The sequence below is a fragment of the Orcinus orca genome, chromosome 14 (genome assembly GCF_937001465.1).
Source record: "Orcinus orca chromosome 14, mOrcOrc1.1, whole genome shotgun sequence".
NCBI lineage: Eukaryota > Metazoa > Chordata > Mammalia > Artiodactyla > Delphinidae > Orcinus > Orcinus orca.
Window position 1 is genome coordinate 85,623,041 of NC_064572.1, and position 21,452 is coordinate 85,644,492.

General features: G+C 44.1%; 1 protein-coding gene across 2 annotated transcripts in view; it reads left to right on the plus strand.

Moving 5' to 3' along the window:
- Nucleotides 1–21,452, plus strand: part of DOCK1 (dedicator of cytokinesis 1) — a 522,558-nt gene that overhangs the window by 438,555 nt on the left and 62,551 nt on the right. For both annotated transcript variants that reach the window (XM_012531578.3, XM_033420738.2), the window contains exons 34-38: nt 6,842–6,927; nt 7,114–7,270; nt 13,450–13,490; nt 14,941–15,031; nt 18,493–18,612. In XM_012531578.3, the coding sequence (XP_012387032.1) occupies nt 6,842–6,927; nt 7,114–7,270; nt 13,450–13,490; nt 14,941–15,031; nt 18,493–18,612 (495 nt within the window). The remainder of the gene's footprint in view (nt 1–6,841; nt 6,928–7,113; nt 7,271–13,449; nt 13,491–14,940; nt 15,032–18,492; nt 18,613–21,452) is intronic.

The window sequence follows — 21,452 nt, forward strand, 5'->3', positions numbered from 1 at the left end:
GACCACAGCATTTGTCTCTCGACTTGCTGTATCTTTTCTGACTCCTTTCTGTTCTCGGTTCAGCTCTCATCCTCCAGCGGCTGCTCTCCTGAAGCACAAGGCACGCCCTCTGTTCCTCGTCGGTGATGTTGGTGAATGTGTGTAGCTGCACGTGCCCAGACCAGCAGGGCACAGCCTTCCCCGCCTCCATCCAGGGAGCTCCTAGGATGGAGCTGACTGGCCGCTGTTTAATCCGCCACCAGTTCAATTATCTAACCTGATTAGTCACGTGAACAAGGCTTAAATTGGCTCTGCCTTCATAGCAGATGTGCAAACCTAATGGAGTTAGGGGAAGATTAAGGTTTTTCATTTTTACAGAACTTTAGTGTTTTGAACATGTGGCGTAGCCTTGCTTTCTTAGAGCTTGCTGTATCTTTCAGAGTGGGGCTGTTCAGATGCTTCTCCCACTGCTTCCCTCCAGTGCATTAGTCCCAGTGGATGCATACTCTTCTCGCTTTCCTTGGCATGCGTCCGATCTTCAGGTCATCCCTGCAGGTGTGTTCACTGTCAGCCACTGCCCCCGTCCCCACCCTACCCTACCCCAATCCCAGAGATCCCAGAGTAGCGTGATTAGCCTGAAACTGAGGACCTTGGGAAATCTTGGGGGGTTATTTGTTTTGTTTTGTTTTGTTTTTTTCCAAAGGAGAGACCTTATGTGTGAAGATTTCAGGATCTGCCCAGCTAGCACGGAGAGGTTTGGGGTCATCCTTGTCTTAGGGCCTCTTACATCATCCAGTGGACACGGAGCCCCAAGATGGGCCTTAAATAACGCTTCCCCCATCTCACTGAGATCCCTGCCCCCAGATGAGTACCATTCTGAGTCTTAGCCTCTCTGGGTTTTCCTTCAGAGGAAAAGCATACCTTTAAATTCTCTCCTAGCACCTTTTTAAAACAATGCATTTGTTATGTCTTTGGAAAATATAGAACTAACAGCTGAGAATTGCAGCAAATGACTATTTCGGCTCTTAGACCATTCATGAAAATGGGATGGAAAAGGCTCCACGGCAAAGTAATATTTTCAGTCATGGAGCTATTTTCTCTCATCTTCGTGAGGGTCAGCAAAATGCTCCACAACTTCCAGAAATTCCTATTTAGTTGTAAAAATATTAGAATGTAAGTAATCTTTGTTCTGCAATGTTCCCGAGTTCCTGTTTGAATAATCTCTTCCCACTACCCAGGCTGGTAACCTTAAGCAAATAATTGAATAACCCAAGTGGATGCTGACAGCTTCCGCCACTTGGTGGCAAAGCCAGTATATTTTCAGCGGTAACATGAATGTGAATAAGTTTGGTGGTGATTTTATCTTGTTTATTCTTTTTTATAAACATCTTTATTGGAGTATAATTGCTTTACAATGATGTGTTAGTTTCTGCTTTATAACAAAGTGAATCAGCTGTACATATACATCTATCCCCATATCTTATCTTGTTTATTCTTCAGTTCATTAGGATTTTGTTGATTGGTTTGTTTTTGCTTTCATTTAAAAAATAATACTTGATTCTGTCATTTTGGATGATTAGAGGGGAAATATGGCCCGAGAATTAGGCTTTTATTTCACTGAACCCCAGACCCAAAAGTGGTCCAAGAGATCATGGAAAATAATACCCTGGACTCAGAGTTCTGATGACATTGAATCCTATTAGAAAAGCTCTCCAGCAAAGAGATGCCTAGACTCCCATAATCTCTAACCAACAGGACTTACTGTGCAGACTTGTTCCTGGAGTCCACTGTCAGTGAATACAGCCCTAAAGTCAATCCTCGGTCTGGGTTGTATAGCAGTGGGGCACAGCTACACCTGTCCAAGGTGTTGCCAGGTGTAGCAGCCAGTTCCCCTGCCAGGCTGCTGCAGGTCTAGGGCTTGGGACCTCTAGGCTCCTGAGTATTTCACAAAAGCTTCAAGGTCACTGAGCTGCCTGCTTGTTAGACGTAGAAGGATGTGGGGATTTTAGAATATGGGATATGGAGTGCCAGAGATTAATTAAGTGTGTAATTAAGTTTACAGAGTGGTTAAGCAAGAGGAATGCAATATACATCAAAATACTAGTGTGGCTGAGCACAAGGATTAAAGGCTGAGTGATAGATTTGGGGGGATCAGTTACATTTCGGGTGTCAGCATGTGAGCCCAGAGCCCCACAGGTGTCAGAGAACCAGGCTGCTCTCTGCCAGGCCAGTGCCCTCTTCTTGGCCATGTGATCCACACAGACACAGTTCATTGCCTTTCTCCCCCGCAGCCCCTCCAGTGATGCTAAAGAGAAGGGCATGGTTCTGCAGTGCTGTTGGATTGGACAATTCCAACGGGGGGTGCAGAACCAAAGAGCATCTAATTTCCCGATCTCTCTAATACTACGGGGTGGTCTAAAACCATGGTCCTACCTCCAGAACCTTGTGAGAAGCTTTTCTTAAAAAACAGAGAGTAGGGCAAAGTGCACCCATACAGGCAGACCCAGGAGATATTGTAGGTTTGGTTCCAGACCGCTGCAATAAAGGGAAATCTCAGTAAAGCGAATCACATGAAGTTTTTGGTTTCCCAGTGCATATAAAAGTTGTTTACGCTATGCTGTAGTCTCTTAAGTGTGCAATAGTATTATGTCTAAAAAAGCAGTACTTTAATTAAAAATACTTCATTGCTAAAAATTAAAAACTACTTTATTGCTGAAAAATGCTAACCAACATCTGAGCCTTCAGCTAGCTGTAAAGGCTGCTGGAGGGTTTGAAATATTGCAAGAATTACCAAAATATGACATAGAGACACAAAGTGAGCAAAGGCTGTTTGAAAAAGGGCACCAGTAGACTTGCTCAATGCACAAACCTTCAATTTCTAAAAGACACAGTAATGCAAAGCGCAATAAAAAGAAGCATTCCTGCACCCAGGATTGTTTGCGAATAATTTAGGTTATTTAGGTTATTATTTAGGGTTATTAATAAAGGGTTTCGAAAGAAACCCTTTCGCTAATGCACTAAGCTGACCGCGGTCCTAGAGCTCAGCTTTCTCCCAGCTCTTGGTAACCTCTAAGCGCTTTACCCACGTGGTGAGTTATTTGTGCAAACCTTTCCATCCTGGGCCTCCCTTGCTCTGACATAACCCTAGATCTCTTCTGTAAATGTGTCCCTGGATGCCTGGAGAATGCAAGCCTGGTTTTTATACACTTATAAATGCATTATAGCAAGAATGGTAAATCTAAGCCCCAACAGAAATGATGCATTCCAAACCAAGGAGAACTGGCTTTTGGATTATCCACTGCTGAGACCCTTCACCCCATGATCTCCTAAATTGGCGCCAATAACCCATGGTTCACAGTGGCACTGAGTGGTGAAAGCAATGGTTCTAAGTTAATTGAATTAACGATGATGTTAGTACATTACCCCTGAGAGCATGGCTCCCTCCACCCCTGACCCAGACATCTTCTACTGTGTTCAACTTAATAGCAACCTTCTGAAAAGCCCTATCTACGTGGCCTCTTGTGTTTCATATTCTCAGAGGGCTGCTGGTATCAGATGCTTAGAGACGCTCTGCTCAATATTTTAAGTTGGACACCCTGTGGATCTTTTCGAAGCAATATTAGTGTTTCAGAAAAGAGAGGAAAAGATAATGATTTTGCTTATCACTTGAGTGAGCCTCTGCTACCTTTTGAGCAACACAGTAAACCCTTGCTAATTTTATCCTAACCATAGAGAATCCTTTTGCAAATTACCAGACAGCACGCATTTACAAGTAAGATAATAAGCATAATTTTTATAAAACCAGCTCTCCTCTCTCAGCAGAGTTACTTTCTCCAATTTATTTGGACAGGATCATTTAATCCTGATTATGATAACAGTTCACAGCACAGGAGCAAACTGATTCTAGTGTATGCTGTAGAAATTAACGAAGGCCCTAGAATTCGAGGCTGGCTGCAGATCTGTGGAATTGAATCCTTGCTGATAAACGGAGTAGAGTTGCCAGGTGTTTGTGCAAATTACAGAGTTTAGACTAGAGGTTAGTAAAATTAGAATCAGCTGTGTTCTTCTGCTTTACTTATCATTCATCCGCTCTTTTTAGAAAACGTTAAATTCATCAGTCAAAATTTGATAAGCAGCATATACTTTAAGGAGCTGGAGCTTCCTTTATTGCCCTTGTTTGTGACAGTGAGGTTTGTGTGGAAGCAGAGAAAACATGCCATTTCCAGAAAGTAGAGCCTCCAAATGCAAATACCGTCTGATTAACTAGAGATGAGCAGTTTGAAACGCCAGTGTGTGCTTGCCAATGTTAGGATAAGGTATGTTTTTTTCTTCATTCTCTAAGCCTTCTTTGTTGTATGCTCCTTAAACGTGTGTGGAATGGAATCATATGTTTTAATTAACTTTAGTCTTATTTTGTCTCTCGATTATTTCTTCTGAAGAATCAGCACTCACCACTTAATATTTGGCATTCCCATCATGGAAGATGGGGCTGCCAACGTTTGGTCTAGTGGCAAGCCATCTCTCTTGTGCTAGTTTCCAAGAAGAACCGCCTTTTGCAGAATTTTTTTCTGTAAGGAACAGAGTAATAGCGGGTTAGTATCCAAAGGTTGTTATTATATAGTAAAAGTCCTTATCATGAGACCTCAGGTGAACGAAAAGAAAGCAACTCATGCTTTCTTCTTCAATAGAACTATGATTTTTTTTCTCTGTTCCTAAAATCCCTGAACATAAGCCCAACAGAATCAAAGAGGGTGTTTATTTGGGGGAGGAGGCAACGGAGCAGAGGATTGCAGGGATTCACTGAAGTCCTAGTTTTTGTGATGTTGCTGAGTCCTTGATGTCAAGCAAGAATCAATACTTCTCTCCAGTCCTGCTTTAAGCCTCTGTTTCATCTGTAGCGTGATGAAGTTGTGGCTTCAGGCAGCGTGCCCCAATCAAGGTCACGCTCTGAGGCCCCTCCTTGGGTCTCACCAGCCCCCTTGCCTTCTGCTTCCCAGGGTCCACAACCAGCTGACACTGCAGCAGCTGTGCCCTGGGTCCCCAGTGCAGTAGACGGTGCCTGGTGGACCTGTTACAAGCACTTCGATGAATGTGTTCGCCACTTGGCTTGTGTGGCCAAGAGAACAGGTTGTGTCTTAGCAACCTACTGGCCCACTCCTTTGGGGCCCTATTCAGTCCTCCCCAGCTTCAGTTGAACACCAACTCTATCCAATATATTTATGTGCACACAGCACATTCATCCCATTAGAGCATCCATCTCAGGTGCTGTCCTAGGGGTTGGGAATACAGCAGTGACCAAGAGAGAAGAAAATTCTTTCTCTCACGCAGCTTAAATCCTTAAGGGATCGAGTAATAGTTGCCTGGGGAAGCAACGTCTGAGCGTGTATTTCACAGGGATCCCACTAGAGGTGACCATACAAAGTGAAATAAGTCAGAAAGAGAAAGACAAACGCCATCTGATATCACTTGTATGTGGATCTAAAATACGACACAGATGAACCTATCCACGAAACAGGAACAGACTCACACACATAGAGAACAGACTTGAGGGGTGGGGGAGGGAAGGATTGGGAGTGTGGGATTCGCAGACGCAAACTATTATATAGAGAATGGATAAACGAAAAGGTCCTACTGTAGAGCACAGGGAACTATATTCAATATCCTGTGATAAACCATCATGGAAAAGAATATGAAAAAGAATATATATATATATATATATGTATGACTGAGTCACTTTGCTGTACAGCAGAAATTAACACAACATTGCAAATCAACTACGCATCGATAAAATCTTTTTAAAAAGGGATCCCAGAGACCCTTGCATACATGCCATGGTCTGCTTGCTTTGTGAACCCTGAATTCAGCTGTTGTTTCCTTCAATTCCTCCTTTGCCCATCTTCTTTCAGTTCAGTGTGGCTCCCTCCATCTCTAGGGAACTAAAGCTCTTTCAGCCCCTTCTTCCTACCAGGCCCACATCCATGAGTAACTGCAGGACCCCCTTGCAACAGGGGCACTCACCTGGCCAGAGTCCCAGTACCGAGGTGGCTCTGAATTCTGCCAGGGATGGGGGACTGGGCAGCGAGGTTGGGGAGGCATGTCCATCATCATTGCGGTAATTATTTCCAGCCTGATCGGCCATGGGGTCCATGACCTCTGTGAAAACACTTTAGAGAGTCTCTCTTCTCCAGAATTTAGAGTTTTCCTGAAAGCATGAGACAGAGAGACCGTCAGTTGTGAGGATCCTTTCCCACCATGATATTCTGGAAATCTCATCAGAAGCTTTGGGGAATTCGAGGAAAGGATGGACCTTTTTGAGGTGCCTGCTGGTCTGTCTGAAAGGCATTGCCCCTCTTGCTTTTTATTCTGTTTCTCACCCAGAGTGAGATGTTTCGCTGGGATCCAACAAGGAGTGGCAGGGAAGTGGCCCTTTCCCTGTTTTCAGATTGCAGAGAACTCTGCGGGCAAGTGACACAGCATCTGTTCTTTTCCAAGAACCAAGGAGCTATTTTAGCCGTTACTTGTTCATAAGGATGCCGTTTGGGGTGTGTTTTCATGTTGCTCCTTGATATTTCTTCCCTACAGTTTCCTTGTCTGTCTTTCTCTGGCTCTTTCTCCTGTGATCAGAATATGCATCGAGGCTTCATTAACCAGGGAAGGAAATGAAAGATTCCCTCTGTGACAGGGGCTCATCAGAAACCGCCAGGAGTTCAGGAAGGACAGCTCTTAAATGAGATCAGGCTTCAAAGGTGTAGGGCAACTCTCCGATGATGGTCTGTCGGCGATTTATGTATTATTGACGCTCAAGTCACGAAATGAAATATCCACCATGCTGATCATTTACGCTTTCTCTGTTTAATTATAGTTTGAAAATGAGATCATCACCAAGCTGGATCATGAAGTGGAAGGAGGTAGAGGCGATGAGCAGTACAAAGTGTTATTTGATAAAATGTAAGTGTTGATTAACAGTGGGATTTATGTCAGAATAGAGACAGAGAGACTGTAATTAAACGACAATGAACTCTGTAGCCCAGAAATCATTAAAAAGTGTTAATAATGGAAAATATTTTAAATGGCACCTAAGTCAAGTTTCTTTTGCTGAGTGTGATTAACAAGGTGTGTGTGATTATTTTTCAGTCTCTTAGAGCACTGCAGGAAGCACAAGTACCTTGCCAAAACGGGAGAAACTTTTGTAAAGCTCGTCGTGCACCTGATGGAAAGACTTCTGGATTACAGGACCATCATGCATGATGAGAACAAAGAAAATCGCATGAGCTGCACTGTCAACGTGCTGGTGAGTGAAAAGTTAAATAGCCGGTCTTCCCAGGAAGCCGGATATTGAACCAGAAGTTCAAAGCCTTGTGAAAGCTGTGGCCTTGGAGCTTTGCAGAGCAGGACACAGCCTGTTTCCTTGGCTGTGGGAGGGAAGGAGGAAGGAAGAACTGTTTGCATATCTGCTTTAAGCACGTCAGCAAAATCATCTTCCTTCTGGGTGTTTTCACACTGTTCTTCCCCTGGTTCAGAATGATGAGCCATCTTATTCTGTAAGCAGGGGAGCACCCTCACTGATTACAGATCCTAAATGTTTCATTACTAGGAGACTGTAAACATGTCCCGTAGTGGGTCAAATGGTGGTCTCTGAAAGGTCACACATCCTCATCCTCAGAACCTGTGGACGTGGCCTTGTTTGGAAAAACAGGCTCCTAGCAGATGTGATTAAGTCAAAGATCTTGAGATGAGACCGTCCTGGATTACCCAGGTGGGCCCTAAATCTGATGACAAGTATTTTTTTCTTTTTTTTTTTTTGCGGTACGCGGGCCTCTCACTGTTGTGGCCTCTCCCGTTGCGGAGCACAGGCTCCGGACGCGCAGGCTCAGCGGCCATGGCTCACGGGCCCAGCCGCCCCGCGGCATGTGGGATCTTCCCGGACCGGGGCACGAACCCGTGTCCCCTGCATCGGCAGGCGGACTCTCAACAACTGCGCCACCAGGGAAGCCCATGACAAGTATTTTTATAAGAGGCAGAAAAGGAGAAGACAGAGACCCAGAGCAGAAGACCACGTGAAGAGAGGGGCAGAGATGGGAGTGACGTGGCCACAAGCCAAGGAGCACCTGGAGCCGCTGGACGCTGGAGGGGCAGGAAGGAAGCTCCCCTAGTCCCTTCAGAGGGCATGTGGCCCTGCTGACCCCTGGGTTTCAGACTCAGGCCTCCAAAACTGAAAAAGAACGCAGAGCTATTGTTTTAAGTCCCCGAGGTTGTGGTAATTTGTTATGGCAGCCATAAGAAACTCATGCGTGGCCACGTGATGGCTTGGGTGAACTTGACCACTGCCATCCACTGGTGTCTTGCACAGCTGCTGTCACTGTGCCATGGTCAGGCTCTGTGGACATCGGTTTTTGACGTAGTTGTGGTACGTCAGGAATGCTTCAGGGCGATGAACTTCTAGGAAGCTTTACGACAAGCTCAGCTGCCGGGCATGGCTGGTTGGCCTCGTGGCTCTCAGGAACCACGTGACCACAACGTCTGGCTCCAGAGCTCTCTGCATCTCTCTGCATCTTCCTCCCCTGCTGCTTCCTAGAAGCCAGATAAGCAGACTCCTGGCCCTGGTAGTGTTTTCCTCAATTTCCCCCGCCTGTCCCAACGCAGGAATGCAAGGAAACACTGTGCCTGGTTTCTTCTCTTTCCTTCTCTGGGGTGTCCTCCCCACCACCTGGTTGTTGGATAGCGGGTGGTTGCCCTGCCCTGACTTCCCCCATTTGTACGGACTTGTAGGCGGTTTGAGCTTATGGGAGTGGACTTTTGTGCCAGGAGGAGCAGGCCACATCATTCATTGTTGAAAATCACCAGAGATGTTTGGATTAAAAAGATAAACAAAAAGGAATATTTTTCACCTTCCATCTACTTCATTGTCAACACCGAATCTGAGCTTTGCCACGACGAGCCGGCCGCTGAAACTTCCAGAGCAGGTTTTATTTGTTTTTTTTTTTTCCTTGAAAATCTAAACACGGGGCACTTCTGGTTTCTGGTCCAGTATGTAAAAGGGGCTTGGAAGTCGTTACTCCTATCCTCACCACAAGAAAAAAGCTGGCAAACTGAAAATCAACAACTCTTCTTCGATCCACAGGGAAAACGCCTGCTCCCAAAACTGTGATACGGAGAATCACAGCCTCGCGGAGCAGAAACTAGCACTGGAGCTGGTACTGGACTCCTTTTACCCAGTACATCATGGCCACTTTCAACATAAAATAACAAGGTGTCTTAAAGGAAAAAAAAGACACAGTTTGAAGAGACAGGACATCACAGCTGGACTTGGACATGGCTTTAGAGGTTTTAGAATGATCATACTGGGCACTTAAAATGACCATGATAAATAAGCTAAGGGCACTAATAGAAACAGTAGACATTATGGAAGAACAGGTAATATAAGCTGAAAGATGGGAATTCTAAGAAAGTATCAAAAAGAAAATGCTAGACACTTGCAGAATGAAGAATGCCTTTGGACTTATCAATAGACTGGACATGGCTGAGGAAAGAATCAGTGAGCTTGAAACATCTAAATATGTTTGCATGTGCATCATAAGGGTCGAGGGCCACTGTAGGAGTTATTGGCGTCCATCCCTGAGATCTGGCCCACTGGCTATGTTTGCCTCTCCATCCACCTGTAGCCTGACTGTGCTAGGGCGGCAGCGAGCTCTGCCCCAGGTAAGGGCCTCGATCCTTTGCTCAGGAACGAGCCTGGCTCTTGCTCTGTTGTCTTCCTGCATTCTTGCCTCTGTCCGTAGGAATTTATTTTGATGATGCCAGTGTGGTTAACACGAAATAGAAATCAGTGTCTTTCTGCAGGAGAGAAACAGAAACCTTTTCAAAAACATTCCCTACCACGGACATAGTTTTCTAGTGCCACCTCTGAGCTTTAAGGGACCCAAAAGGCCCATTTGTGTCCAGAAGGAAGAATTATTATTATGTCGATTAGGTTTCCACCTTTGATGCTTGACTACTGTTTGTTTCAAGCAGGATCTTTCATGCTCACCAGGATGCAAAACCTAGTGGAAAAATGGTGACAGGCTCTGAATGGGGCCTTTTATCAGAATCAGACTCAGAATCAGAATCAGAATCAGGGTCAGAAAAAGAAGGTCCTGTGAGGACACCTGAGATCATAGTTCCTGACGTTATGGTGTGTTCCTCTCTCATCCTGAGATTATCGGACATCATTCACTTCCTTCAGCTTGAAACATCCTGAATCATTCTAGGAAGAGTCAAGTGTTCTATTCTTAACTGTTTCCTGGGGAGGATAAGATGGATCCCAGACTATCACAGTTCTTTCATTTAAAAAATAGAGATCTATGGATTACAGAGAACAAAAACGGATTTTTACAGATAGATGTTCTGTCTCTTAATATTCACTGCCAAGAACATTTCATCATATCAATATATTTCTAACTTCCGGGTCCATTTTTACCTTTTCTCCTGGCACTTTTCTTGTGAAACAAATAGAGTTTCATAGAAGTGAATATGTCTGTCCATCTCTAGATGAGTGTGGATGTAGAAACATACATCTAGAAACATACAAAATGTACTCAACTGATCACTAAGCAGAAATCCCCTTGAAATCCTAAGGTTAAAAAATGAAGAACGTAAGATTTATTCATCAATAAATAAATGTAAGCTCATTGCAAAATTTCCTTTAAGACCAGTGCTATTTTTTTTTTTAAATAGAGTTAGTGGAACGTTCTAAGTTGTGTGGGCTCGTTAATGTCCTACTCTTCCTATCACGTAAAAAACAAATTAAAATTAAAAAATGAGAGACAGGGGCTGTGATTCTGCCCAGCGGCCTAGTCCTTTAGATGTACCTCTGCAAGCAAGTCTGCATGTGTACTGGATCATGGTTCCCGCTAGGCAAAATGCGTATTTGTAATTAAGTGGAATTTCATCGTCACCTCATAATCATGCAATCTTTAATTACTGGTTCATGATTTGTTGTGTGTCACCTGGCTCTTCTATGCAATTATCAACATAGTCATACCCAAGAATGGTAGAATCATTGTTCTACAGACATAAGTTAGGTCCTTCATGGCCCCTTTACAGACTAATTAAGGTGGTTCCAACTAGAATTCTAAAACTCTTAGGATGTGTCTTAGTTATGAAGGAGTACAAAATTGAAATACAGTGAAAATGCTTGCGCTCTGAAAGATCAACGCATAGCACTGGACTGGAATTGGAGACCTAGTCCCAATAGGGTTGCTTGGACAGGTGTCAGCCCTGGTGCGGAGAGGACCACGGGGGGCGGGAGGATGCCCGCAGAGCCCAGAAGTGGGGCACCGAGCAGTGTGAACTTTTACATAAAGAAAGAAAAAGTTTTATAAAGAAATTGGGATTTGAGATGAACGTCCTTCAGTTCTAGGGAGGCTTTGAAGTCCCAGGCAGGGAATAGAACGCAGAGCAGGCAGGGAATAGAAGACACTTCCGTATCTCGGAGAGAGGGAGGAAAGTCGCATGATATCCCTGTTGTGAAATTGTAGAGGAGAATGATCAAAAGCTTAGGAAAGGATTAAAAATAGGAGTGCAGAAGAGGGTGGTGTGAAATCGTAGCGTGTAAATACTGGTGAGTTGGAAGTGAAGGGCTCATCCTCTGCCTTTGATGTAGGTTCCCTTTGTTACATCGCTCCGAGCCGTCAGCTGAAAATATCCTCATTACCCAGACACAGCACACGAACCAGAGGACACGCAAATCTCAGGTGCTGCAGAATGTGAAAATCTCGGCGCGTCTTTCTAAACGCGCCCCCGCTTACTCTCTGCATTTGTTTATGATTTCTTTTCGGAGAGATCAATTGTGGAAGCAGTGTCTTTCTTTGGCTAATGAAATGAAACAGGCTGTTTCATCTTCTTGGGTAATGGCATGCCTTTATGATGGTGCTATTCACTAGTTATCTCAGGCCCCCATTCTAGAGTTCTGACATGGTGCGCAGGTGCTAAATTTCACATTGAAAGCGGCAATGGTGTTTCCATACTTTAGGCCCTGTTAGGTGACTGTTCTGCACCTTTCTGGTGCCTCGTGAACGATAAAAGGTTTTAGAGTGTTTGTAGAGATTTCACATTAAGAAATGTAATTGTAATAGAAATATTTATGCCCATCCTGAAAATAGTTTACAATATGTAGAATTAGCCTATTGTTGATAATCTGCTAACTAACCTTCTTCTATCAGTGCTGTACACGAGGTGTTTTCTAAGCAGCAACCAGTTTTCTTACTGTGTTTTGGAAGGTCTGTCTAGATCAGTGCTTTTCGATAGAAATTTCTTGATAATGGAGATGTTCTGTATCTACACTATTCAAGACAGTAGCACTGGCTCCATACGGATATTGAGCACTCAAAAGTGTGTGGCAAGTGCAACTGAGGAAGTGAATTTTTAACTTCATTCAATTTGAATTAAATTGACTTTCTATTTGAATACATGCGGCTCGTGGCTACTGTGTTGGACATCAGGTCTACAATGCCACGTTGCCTTCTTGTGGCTCTTGGTGAGTGAGGCTAGACCCAGCATGCTTTAAATCATGTTGATGATGCTTATTCCAAAATTATTTTTTCGCTTCTAATGAGCTTACAATGGTTAAGAATGGTGAAGATATCATATCTTTCGGTAATCCTTTGTTTTAACTGAAAACAGGTGACTTTCAAATGACAGAAGTAGATTTAAGCCGTCACAGTGTTTATTTTATTTTTTAATTTTTAAAAATTTGTTGCCAAGCATGTTTTTTGTTTCCTTTTTGTTTTACTGAAATAGAGTTGATTTACAATGTTGTGTTAGTTTCAGGTATACAACAAAGTGATTCAGGTCTATATATATCTGAATATATAGATTCTTTTCCATTATAGCTTATGACAAGATATTGAGTATAGTTCCCTGTGTTATACAGTAGGTTCTTGTTGGTTATCTATTTAGATGTGATATATATATATATATATATATACACAATGGAATATTACTCAGCCATAAAAAAGAATGAAATAATGCCATTTGCAGCAACATGGGTGGACCTAGTTATTATCATACTGAGTAAGTCAGATGGAGAAAGATATATGATAGCGTTTATATGTGAAATCTAAAAAAATGATACAGACGAACTTCTTTACAAAACAGAAATAGACTCACAGATTTAGAAAACAAACTTATGGTTACCAAAGGGGAAGGGGGGCGCAGGGATAAAATAGGAGTTTGGGATTAACATATACACGCTACACTGTTTGAAGTATAGGAAATTTATTCGTTAGAATCACCCCCCGCCAGCCAAAAAAAAAAAATGAAGAACAGTGTAAGGTGTCTTTGCATTTTATGTGAATTTATGGTTCATATCCGAAGATCTGGGTCCGTCTGGCTGTGTTTGACACACGTTGAAGAACTGTGGATTTTTAATGTGTATGTGACACCTTTCATAGAACAGGTTTCTTAAAACAGTGTTGTGGTTTGATTTTTCAGAATTTCTACAAAGAGATTGAAAGAGAAGAAATGTATATAAGGTATGTGAGCGTCTGGCTCGTCTGCACCCTCGACCTGTTTAATGATTGCTGTTTGTCAAGTCCGTGCTAAAGAGTGTTTTATAGCCACAGGGGTTGGTCTTGTAGGAAATCGTGAAGGCTCGAGTTTGAATTTGGTGGAGCTCCCAGAAGCATCGTCAGGCCTGGTGCAGTTTGTCCGTGCCGATGCGGAGATATGGGGTGGGGGGCATCCTTAGCCAGCTCAGGGTTTTTATTCCTTTTGACTGACCCTTATGGCCCTTTAGATAAAAGGCACTGCCACAAAATTTATTGTTGCACTGTAAGCCATGTGATCAAATGAGAAGTCCAGCCTTAACTTTATCAGAAATAAGGCAATAGTATAAATTTTCAGTCTCTTCTTACCTGGGTACCAAATTCTCAAGTTTCCTACTTTCTTCGGGATTTTTCTCCTTCACTTGCCTTTTTCTCTAGGGTGGTGGGCTATGATTGGTACCCTCTTCTTCTTGGTCACTCTTAGGGGCCAGTGTCACATTTTAGCAAGATTACCACTTATGAGACCAGAATAATTATATAATCCACGTGGCATTATAGTTTAATGATGAATCTTAATTACATTAAGCATTACTTTCTTTCTTTTTTTGTTAAGTCTCTAGTGTATTTATTTGTATAAAGAGTAAACAAAAACATGATTTTCTAACTTTTGATTTCTAAGACTTTTTAACTTTGTCCTTTAAAAACAGTACCATGTGACTATAATAAACCTTGAGGAAAACAATCAGTTTCTTTTATCCAAAATGTAGGCTGTGGTGGGAGGGAGAGCGATGCAAGAGGGAAGAGATATGGGGATATATGTATATGTATAGCTGATTCACTTCGTCATAAAGCAGAAACTAACACACCATTGTAAAGCAATTATACTCCAATAAAGATGTTAAAAAAAAAGTGTATACAAAAAGAAATGTAGGTTGCTTTATATTAGAAAAGCAACTTTTATTTCTTTATGGCAGAGGAATTCTTTTGATCACGTTCGCTGTGATCATTGGAGCTCTTTATTCTTGTGGGTTTGTATTATTATGGATTTTGTGTGTGTGTATATTTGGACTCAATAGAAATGTAAGAAATCACAGTCAAACATTGTGTACTCTCATTTCAATTGCAAGAAAGAAAACTCTGGAAAAGATGAGAAAGAATGAGAGACCCTGAAGTATAATTCCACCTCCTTGTGCCACCTTCAGTTTTGTCCTGAAAAGAGAGGACTTAAATTTTAAAAATATATCTACTGTGTATTACTCTGGTTGGTTTTTCTTAGTGCTTCGTGTACCAGAAGCTTCCAAGGCATTATTCATTGTGAAGATTGTAAAAGGAAAGTATAGAGATGACTTACCGCTGAAGGTAGAATTTAGCTCTTGCAATTCTCAACACAAATTATTTGGTGAGGCTTTAAGAATGTACCTGTGTTTTATCGTCTCAGGTATTTGTACAAGCTCTGTGACCTGCACAAGGAATGTGATAACTACACTGAAGCAGCCTATACCTTGCTTCTCCACGCGAAGCTTCTGAAGGTAGTAAAACTTACCATATACTTTCATGATCCTGTCGTTATAAATGATAAGATCATTTAACGTTTGATTTTTCCACGACAAATTTCAGTAAACCTAGAACTTAAGATTTTAGGGATGTTGACTTAATGCAGTGACATAAACAAAGATAGTTAAGAAGTACTTTGAGTATAGATTTGGCTCTCCTGAATGCAAATTGGACAAGATGTCAGAGCAAGTTATCACTGAGCATCTTAAACACCCATGATTGGTCTGTCAGCAGTGAGTTAGAGATTCTGTGATTCCTTATTCCTGCCAACAAGACCCAGTAATGCCGGAGGGCGACCTCAATAAGAAGGAACTTCTGTGGTACAATAGCTAAGAGAGAGGATGAGCCCGCCTCTCATTATTTTATCAAAGAGTGTAGGGACCAGATCATGACTTTTCTCTCCGTGCGTTCTAAGCGGTTGCATTGAGATCTCCTGTTGGTCCATCAGTTCATGTTGGGCTTCCTGCCTGATTCTCCTGGGGGATGTTACCCCTCAGCATAGGTCTGGCATGACAGCTTTCAGCTCTCAGTGTCCTTTTGTTATTCAGATAGCTTTGGGCATTGGGTGTGTGTGTGTGTGTGTGTGTGTGTGTGTGTGTGTGTGTGTGTGTGTGTGTGTGTGTTGCCATAATATATTCATGCTCTCCCCATGTCCATTTTCAGCCCAGTTAGTCATACAGAGTGGACCCACAGTAAATAACTGGGTGGTGGTTTGTATTGATGGATGGCAAGATGGATGTGTGGGTGGATGGGTGGATGTGTGGATGGATGGATGGATGGATTCATGGATGGATGGATGTGTGGATGAATGTGTAGGTGGATGGATGTGTGGGTGGATAGATGGTTGTGTGGATGGATGGACGGGTGTGTGGGTGGATGGATATGTGGGTAGGTAGGTGGATAGATGAGGGAATTTCCCGTGTTAGGCAGTGAATCCCCAGCAAGAATCTTCTAGCCCTTGGCCCAGTCCTGAACTCTCCAGTAGCTTGTGTGATATGCATACTCATAAGCTGCTTTAGGGACACTGGAGTGTGGAGATTGACCTTTGCCTGAAAACAGGAGTCCTTTATAAAGAAAACACAATGAGACTCGTTTCAATCTGAATGCCTCATCCGTAGTCATCCATGGTACCCTTTTGGCTTTGCACCATATAAAGCTCTCCTAAGGACTGTCATTTATGAAGATAGAGTTATCTATTGGGGCATCTCACACCAGCCCTCCCACTTTGAATTCTAATGGCTTTCATTTGTTAGAAACCCAAATTTTAGTAACAAGGTGATTTTGAAACTACGAAGATATATCTTTTACACCAGGGAAATTAAAATGGGCTTGACAAGCTGCTTGGTCACCCTTACTCTCTCTCACAGTACATAAACTTTTCTACGGGCGTGTGAATGTAAAATAGATGTATGGGTATGAAGCATCATTTGTTTAATCATTGCACTTACTGAGCACAGACGGGGTTATCACAAATGGTACAAGGATGTTTCACAACCCAAATCAGTCGGCCCAATTGCATTATCATTTCCACTGGGGTTTTGAATTTTCCAGTTAGATGCCAAATAATTGCTCTCCATATCTTTTACATCATTACACTTTGCAGTTTGTCCTAAATATGTTTTGATATTGCAGAAAATGTGAATTCATGCTGGTTAATCAGCATACTAAAGAACGTTACTTGTATCTTTATGAAAATTCTTCACCATGATTGATATATTCTTGTTCATTGAGTAAAAATCCTCAAATAGGGTCTTCTTTTTTTGGTTAAGGCTATTTTGTCAAAAAAAAAACAAGGGCAATAAAAACATCAGCCTTTCGCCTAGCAACCAAGTCATTTCATCTCATTGTTTAAGTGGAAGGTGTAAAGGAGTTTTGCTTCTCCATTCAGTATTTTTTTAGGTGATTTTAAACTCCAAGGAAGTTATTTGGCATCCAAACTTTCTTATTCTTATTTATCTTATTGTAGTTACGTTTCAGAATCATGTAAAATTTTACTTTTACCCTTCGTAAAAGTAGAAATCTGGCCATGTGGTGAAAATGCCACAATTAATTGAGTTTGTAACTCCCAATTATGGTTGGGCTACGCACTTCTCCTTTGAAGGTGAAAGAATTTGCAGCAGCGTAAAGGTTTCTCACTCTTACTTGACACTCCAGGTGCCGGAGAGCCCATCTGGCCCCATGGCCCTTTCACCCTGTTCTTTGGAGCCCTGGGGTTCAGCACGGAGTGCTCCAAACCCCTCTGGCTTCGGGAAGGTGGGAGGGGGTGTGTGCTGTGAGAGCCCGCCTCTTAGGGAGCCTTGCACTTTTGCAGGCCTGTCCCTCGGGGCCTTTGCCCTCTGCCCCAGTGGTTCCTGTCCATTTGTCTTGCCCCCTAAAATGTGGCACCACAGCTGGTCCCATTGCTCCAGATGTGGCCTGGCCAGCCCTGAGTCCAGTGGGGGACCCCCCCACCCCACCCCGCTGTGGTCCAGGCAGCCTGCAAGTCCGCTGCTTTCTTGGTAGCATCCTCACTGTCCTGTCTTAAAACAGGGTCAAGACCCACCTCCTGAGTCCAACTGACGAGTGAGCCCATCCTGATTCTTTCCTCCGAGGAGCCTCTGCAGAACCCCTCGTCCTGCCTCCCGCCCTTAAATTGCCCATGAAATCTTTTCTGCAGAGTTATTTTATACCACTGTGCTCTAAGTTGTAATAGCACTCTCTCTGGGGCAGGCATCTTCTGACTCATCTTTGACCTGGTGCCTTGCACATAGTAGGTCCCCACCAAATATTGAAGTTTATTAAACCCTATATTTAGTGCCGTTGATTTCTTGAGCATAAGTTTAGGAGTTTAGGTGTCAAATGAGCTTGCCTTCACTTCGATGCATCCTTCCTTCGTCCCGTAAGTCCACTGTCACGTCCACAAACGCTGGCCGAGCCCTGCCTTTGCGACAGGCAACGTGCCTAGAGCTGAAGATCCCAAGACGCCTCCCTGTCTGTAAGCAGCTTTCTTTACGACCTGTAAGTGGAATCCATGTGCCTTCTGCTGTTGATTAAAATGTTGAGCAGCACAGGACTGAGGCCGCCGCCCAGGGATGCCCCATTTGAGGCAGCCACAGATCACCCGGTTCCTCATTCTTCTGGAAGGTTCCGAGGCATCATGGGCAAGCTGACAGTTCTGTGCTGTCCAGAACCTGCCGGATTTCTCTTCTGTGTGAATGTAGACCCAGCTTTGCCTTCTTCTTTCTTTCACTCGTCTTGAGGCCTCTGCACAGAGGTTCTGCCCTCAATTCCAGACCCGGCAGCCTGATGGCAGCAGCTCCAACGACCCCCGGAATCATGGCCCGAGCGCCCACACTGAGTTCAGGGCTTACTGTGTGCATTCTGACCTGACGGTAGGGAAACGGTAGCCCTGGCCGTGTCCTCACCTGGCACCGCTTACGCTTTGCTTTTGCCTCAGTGGTCGGAGGACGTGTGCGCGGCCCACCTCACCCAGCGGGACGGGTACCAGGCGACAACACAGGGACAGCTGAAAGAGCGGCTCTACCAGGAAATCATCCACTACTTCGACAAAGGCAAGGTAAAAAAAAAAAAAATGCAAATTTTCTGGTGTTTTCCTCTTTGTGTGCACCTTCTTGCAGCGTTGTAAACACATTTTTTAACACATGGTGTTTGTGGTACCAGAAATTTGTTACAGATCGTGTATCTGAAGGTTTTATGCAGGGCCCTCCCGCTGGCGCTTCTAAGTAGAAATCCTACCAAGAATAAAAATCAATCGCCCTTTTGTAGATGCTCTGCTGAAAGTTAGAACTGAAAAGCACAAGTATTTTCACAGTCCTTGCCAGAGAGAACCCAGGCTGGGACGCTGATTTGGGGGAATTTCTGGCTACGTTAGAGCTAATGCTTTCCTTTGACAGTTTGTGTTTTTCTGTTGTCACCAAAATATTAATCCCATGGCAAGACCAATATCACTCATTTTGGTGGCATCTCCATTAACTGGCTCAAACAAAATTATTTAATCTGTTGACTTCTACTAAAAGGAAACCTGCCATCATTTTAATCAGCCAGTAATAGGTCTCATCACTGTAGTTCATGTGATTCAGATAAATGGTAACTATTAATAAAAAAGGGGGGGCTTCCCTGGTGGCGCAGTGGTTGAGAGTCCGCTTGCCGATGCAGGGGACACGGGTTCGTGCCCCGGTCCTGGAAGATCCCACATGCCGCAGAGTGGCTGGGCCCGTGAGCCATGGCCGCTGAGCCTGGGCGTCCGGAGCCTGTGCTCCACAACGGGAGAGGCCGCAACAGTGAGAGGCCCGCATACTGCAAAAAAAAAAAGGGGGGGGGGGGGCTTCTTCAGTTAAGAAGTTTTTAAAATCTGCCACCAAAGTGGCTTCTAAGCTCATTCTGTGCCTTCCTCGGGATTCTTAACTCATCTCAGTTACCAGCCTTTTTTTTTTTTTTACTTTTTTACCTTGAGAAAAGTTACCAGAGAATTCCACGACAGTACCTGTATTCGTTTCTTAGGGCTGCGGTAACGTAGGCCTACCCACTGGGCAGGAATCTGTTCTCTCACAGTTCTGGAGGCTATAAAACCAAAGTCAGCGTGTCGGCAGGGCCGTGCTCTCTGAGAGAGAATGATTTAAGGGGAGAATCTGCTTCCTGCCTCTCAGTGTCTGGTGATGCCGGCAGTCCTTGGCTTGTAGATACATCACTCCAGTTTCTGCCTCCGTATTCGTGTGGCTTTTTCCCTGTGTGTCACTGTGTCCAAATCTTCCTCTCCTAAGAGCACCGGTTATTGGATTTAAGGCCCACGCCATCTAGTGTGACCTCATCTTAACTTGATTACGCCCAAAGACCCTGTTTCTAAATAAGGTCACATTCACAGATACCAAGGGTTAGGACTTCAACATATCTTTGGTGGGGGGACCCAGTTCTACTCCCAGCAGCACCCACATCGGGAAAGGATGGTGGCTGACCCTTTTTGTGGTTGTCGACATAAATCAGACCCTTTTGAAGAGATCATGTGTGTTTTATTTATTCCCTGGGGTCCTTGACATGGGACAAAAATCAAAATGTTCAGAATAGCATGAGGATTGGCCAGAGGCCACTTGGAAATGGTCTGTGAATTATACCTGGTCCTATAGCAAAGCAGAATATATTTCTTCATAGAAATGAGATGGTTTCACAATTAAGGCCAACTGCTAAAATTTTATTAGCTTAGCCAGGGGAATTCTGTTTCTCGACAGACTGCTAGAAAAGTGGAGCCGTTCCTTCCCCCAGTGGCTTTCTGGCTTATCATGTTTTTGAGAAGGGTAATCAGGTGTTACGGAAGGGACAGGAGGTGGGACCCCAGAGCGGCCCAGGAAGCCTGAGGGCCACAGGTCCTTGGGGCTGAAAGAGTGTGTGCCTTCGCTGATAGTCATTGTGGGTTCTCACGTCCTCTGACAGCGCTGGCCCCGAGATCTCTCCCACCACATCTCAGCTCTCCTCCCTCCCTCGCTCCTTAAATTCTGGCCACACCACCCCTTCTGGGTCCTCATGCACCCCAGCCCTTCCTGCCTCTTCCTGGCAGGCCTCTGCTGCTCCTAACCTTGGCTCATTTGTCCTCATCCAGCTTAATGTCACCTCTGATCCGATGCCCACAGTGGCCTCTTCTTTTCCCGTATAGCACTTAACCACAATTTGCAGCAGTAGATTTGCACGTGTATTTCTTTAGCGAGTCTCCCATAGGCCATGAGCTCTGTGAAGATAGAGGCCACACACGTGCAATCCCTCACAAGACATGTAACTCTCAGAGCTGGGCACGTAACACAGCGGCGTTTGTTAGATGAACAAAGAAATCAGTGAAAGAATGCAGGAACAAAGGAGTGAATACTCAGCGTTTAAGGGTGATTTCAGACAGGTGAGAGGTGCTCATGGACAGCAGGACAGCTGGCCTTCAATAAATAATAAATTGAGGAACCAAGTGGGTTTGGTTTTGTTTTTAGCCAGAGTAGCCTCATACGGAGGGAAAACAATGACCGTGTTGGGTTTAGCACAGTGGTCCTCAACCAGGACCCTTTCAGGTCATCATGCCTGGGGATGTGGATGTGACTGGCGTCAAGTGGGTCAAGGTCAGGGATGCCACTCAACATCCTACACGGCGGACGGCCCTCACCACACAGAACTATCCAGCCCAGAATGTCAGTAGTGGCCAGGCTGAGAAATCCTGGTTTCGAAAAAAAGCGAATTCAAGTGATAAAGCACTACAGGCAGAAGGAGAAAGGGGCTGAAGGAATGTTCTCACGTGTTTCTGTGTTTTGGAGGAGACAGAAGGATGGCTCTAGTGAAGTGAGCACTTAGCTCACCTGGAGTCAGGAATGTTCAACTTGATTGAACTTGTTAATCAAAACTGAGGAGAATCGTCTCCACGGCAGCCGT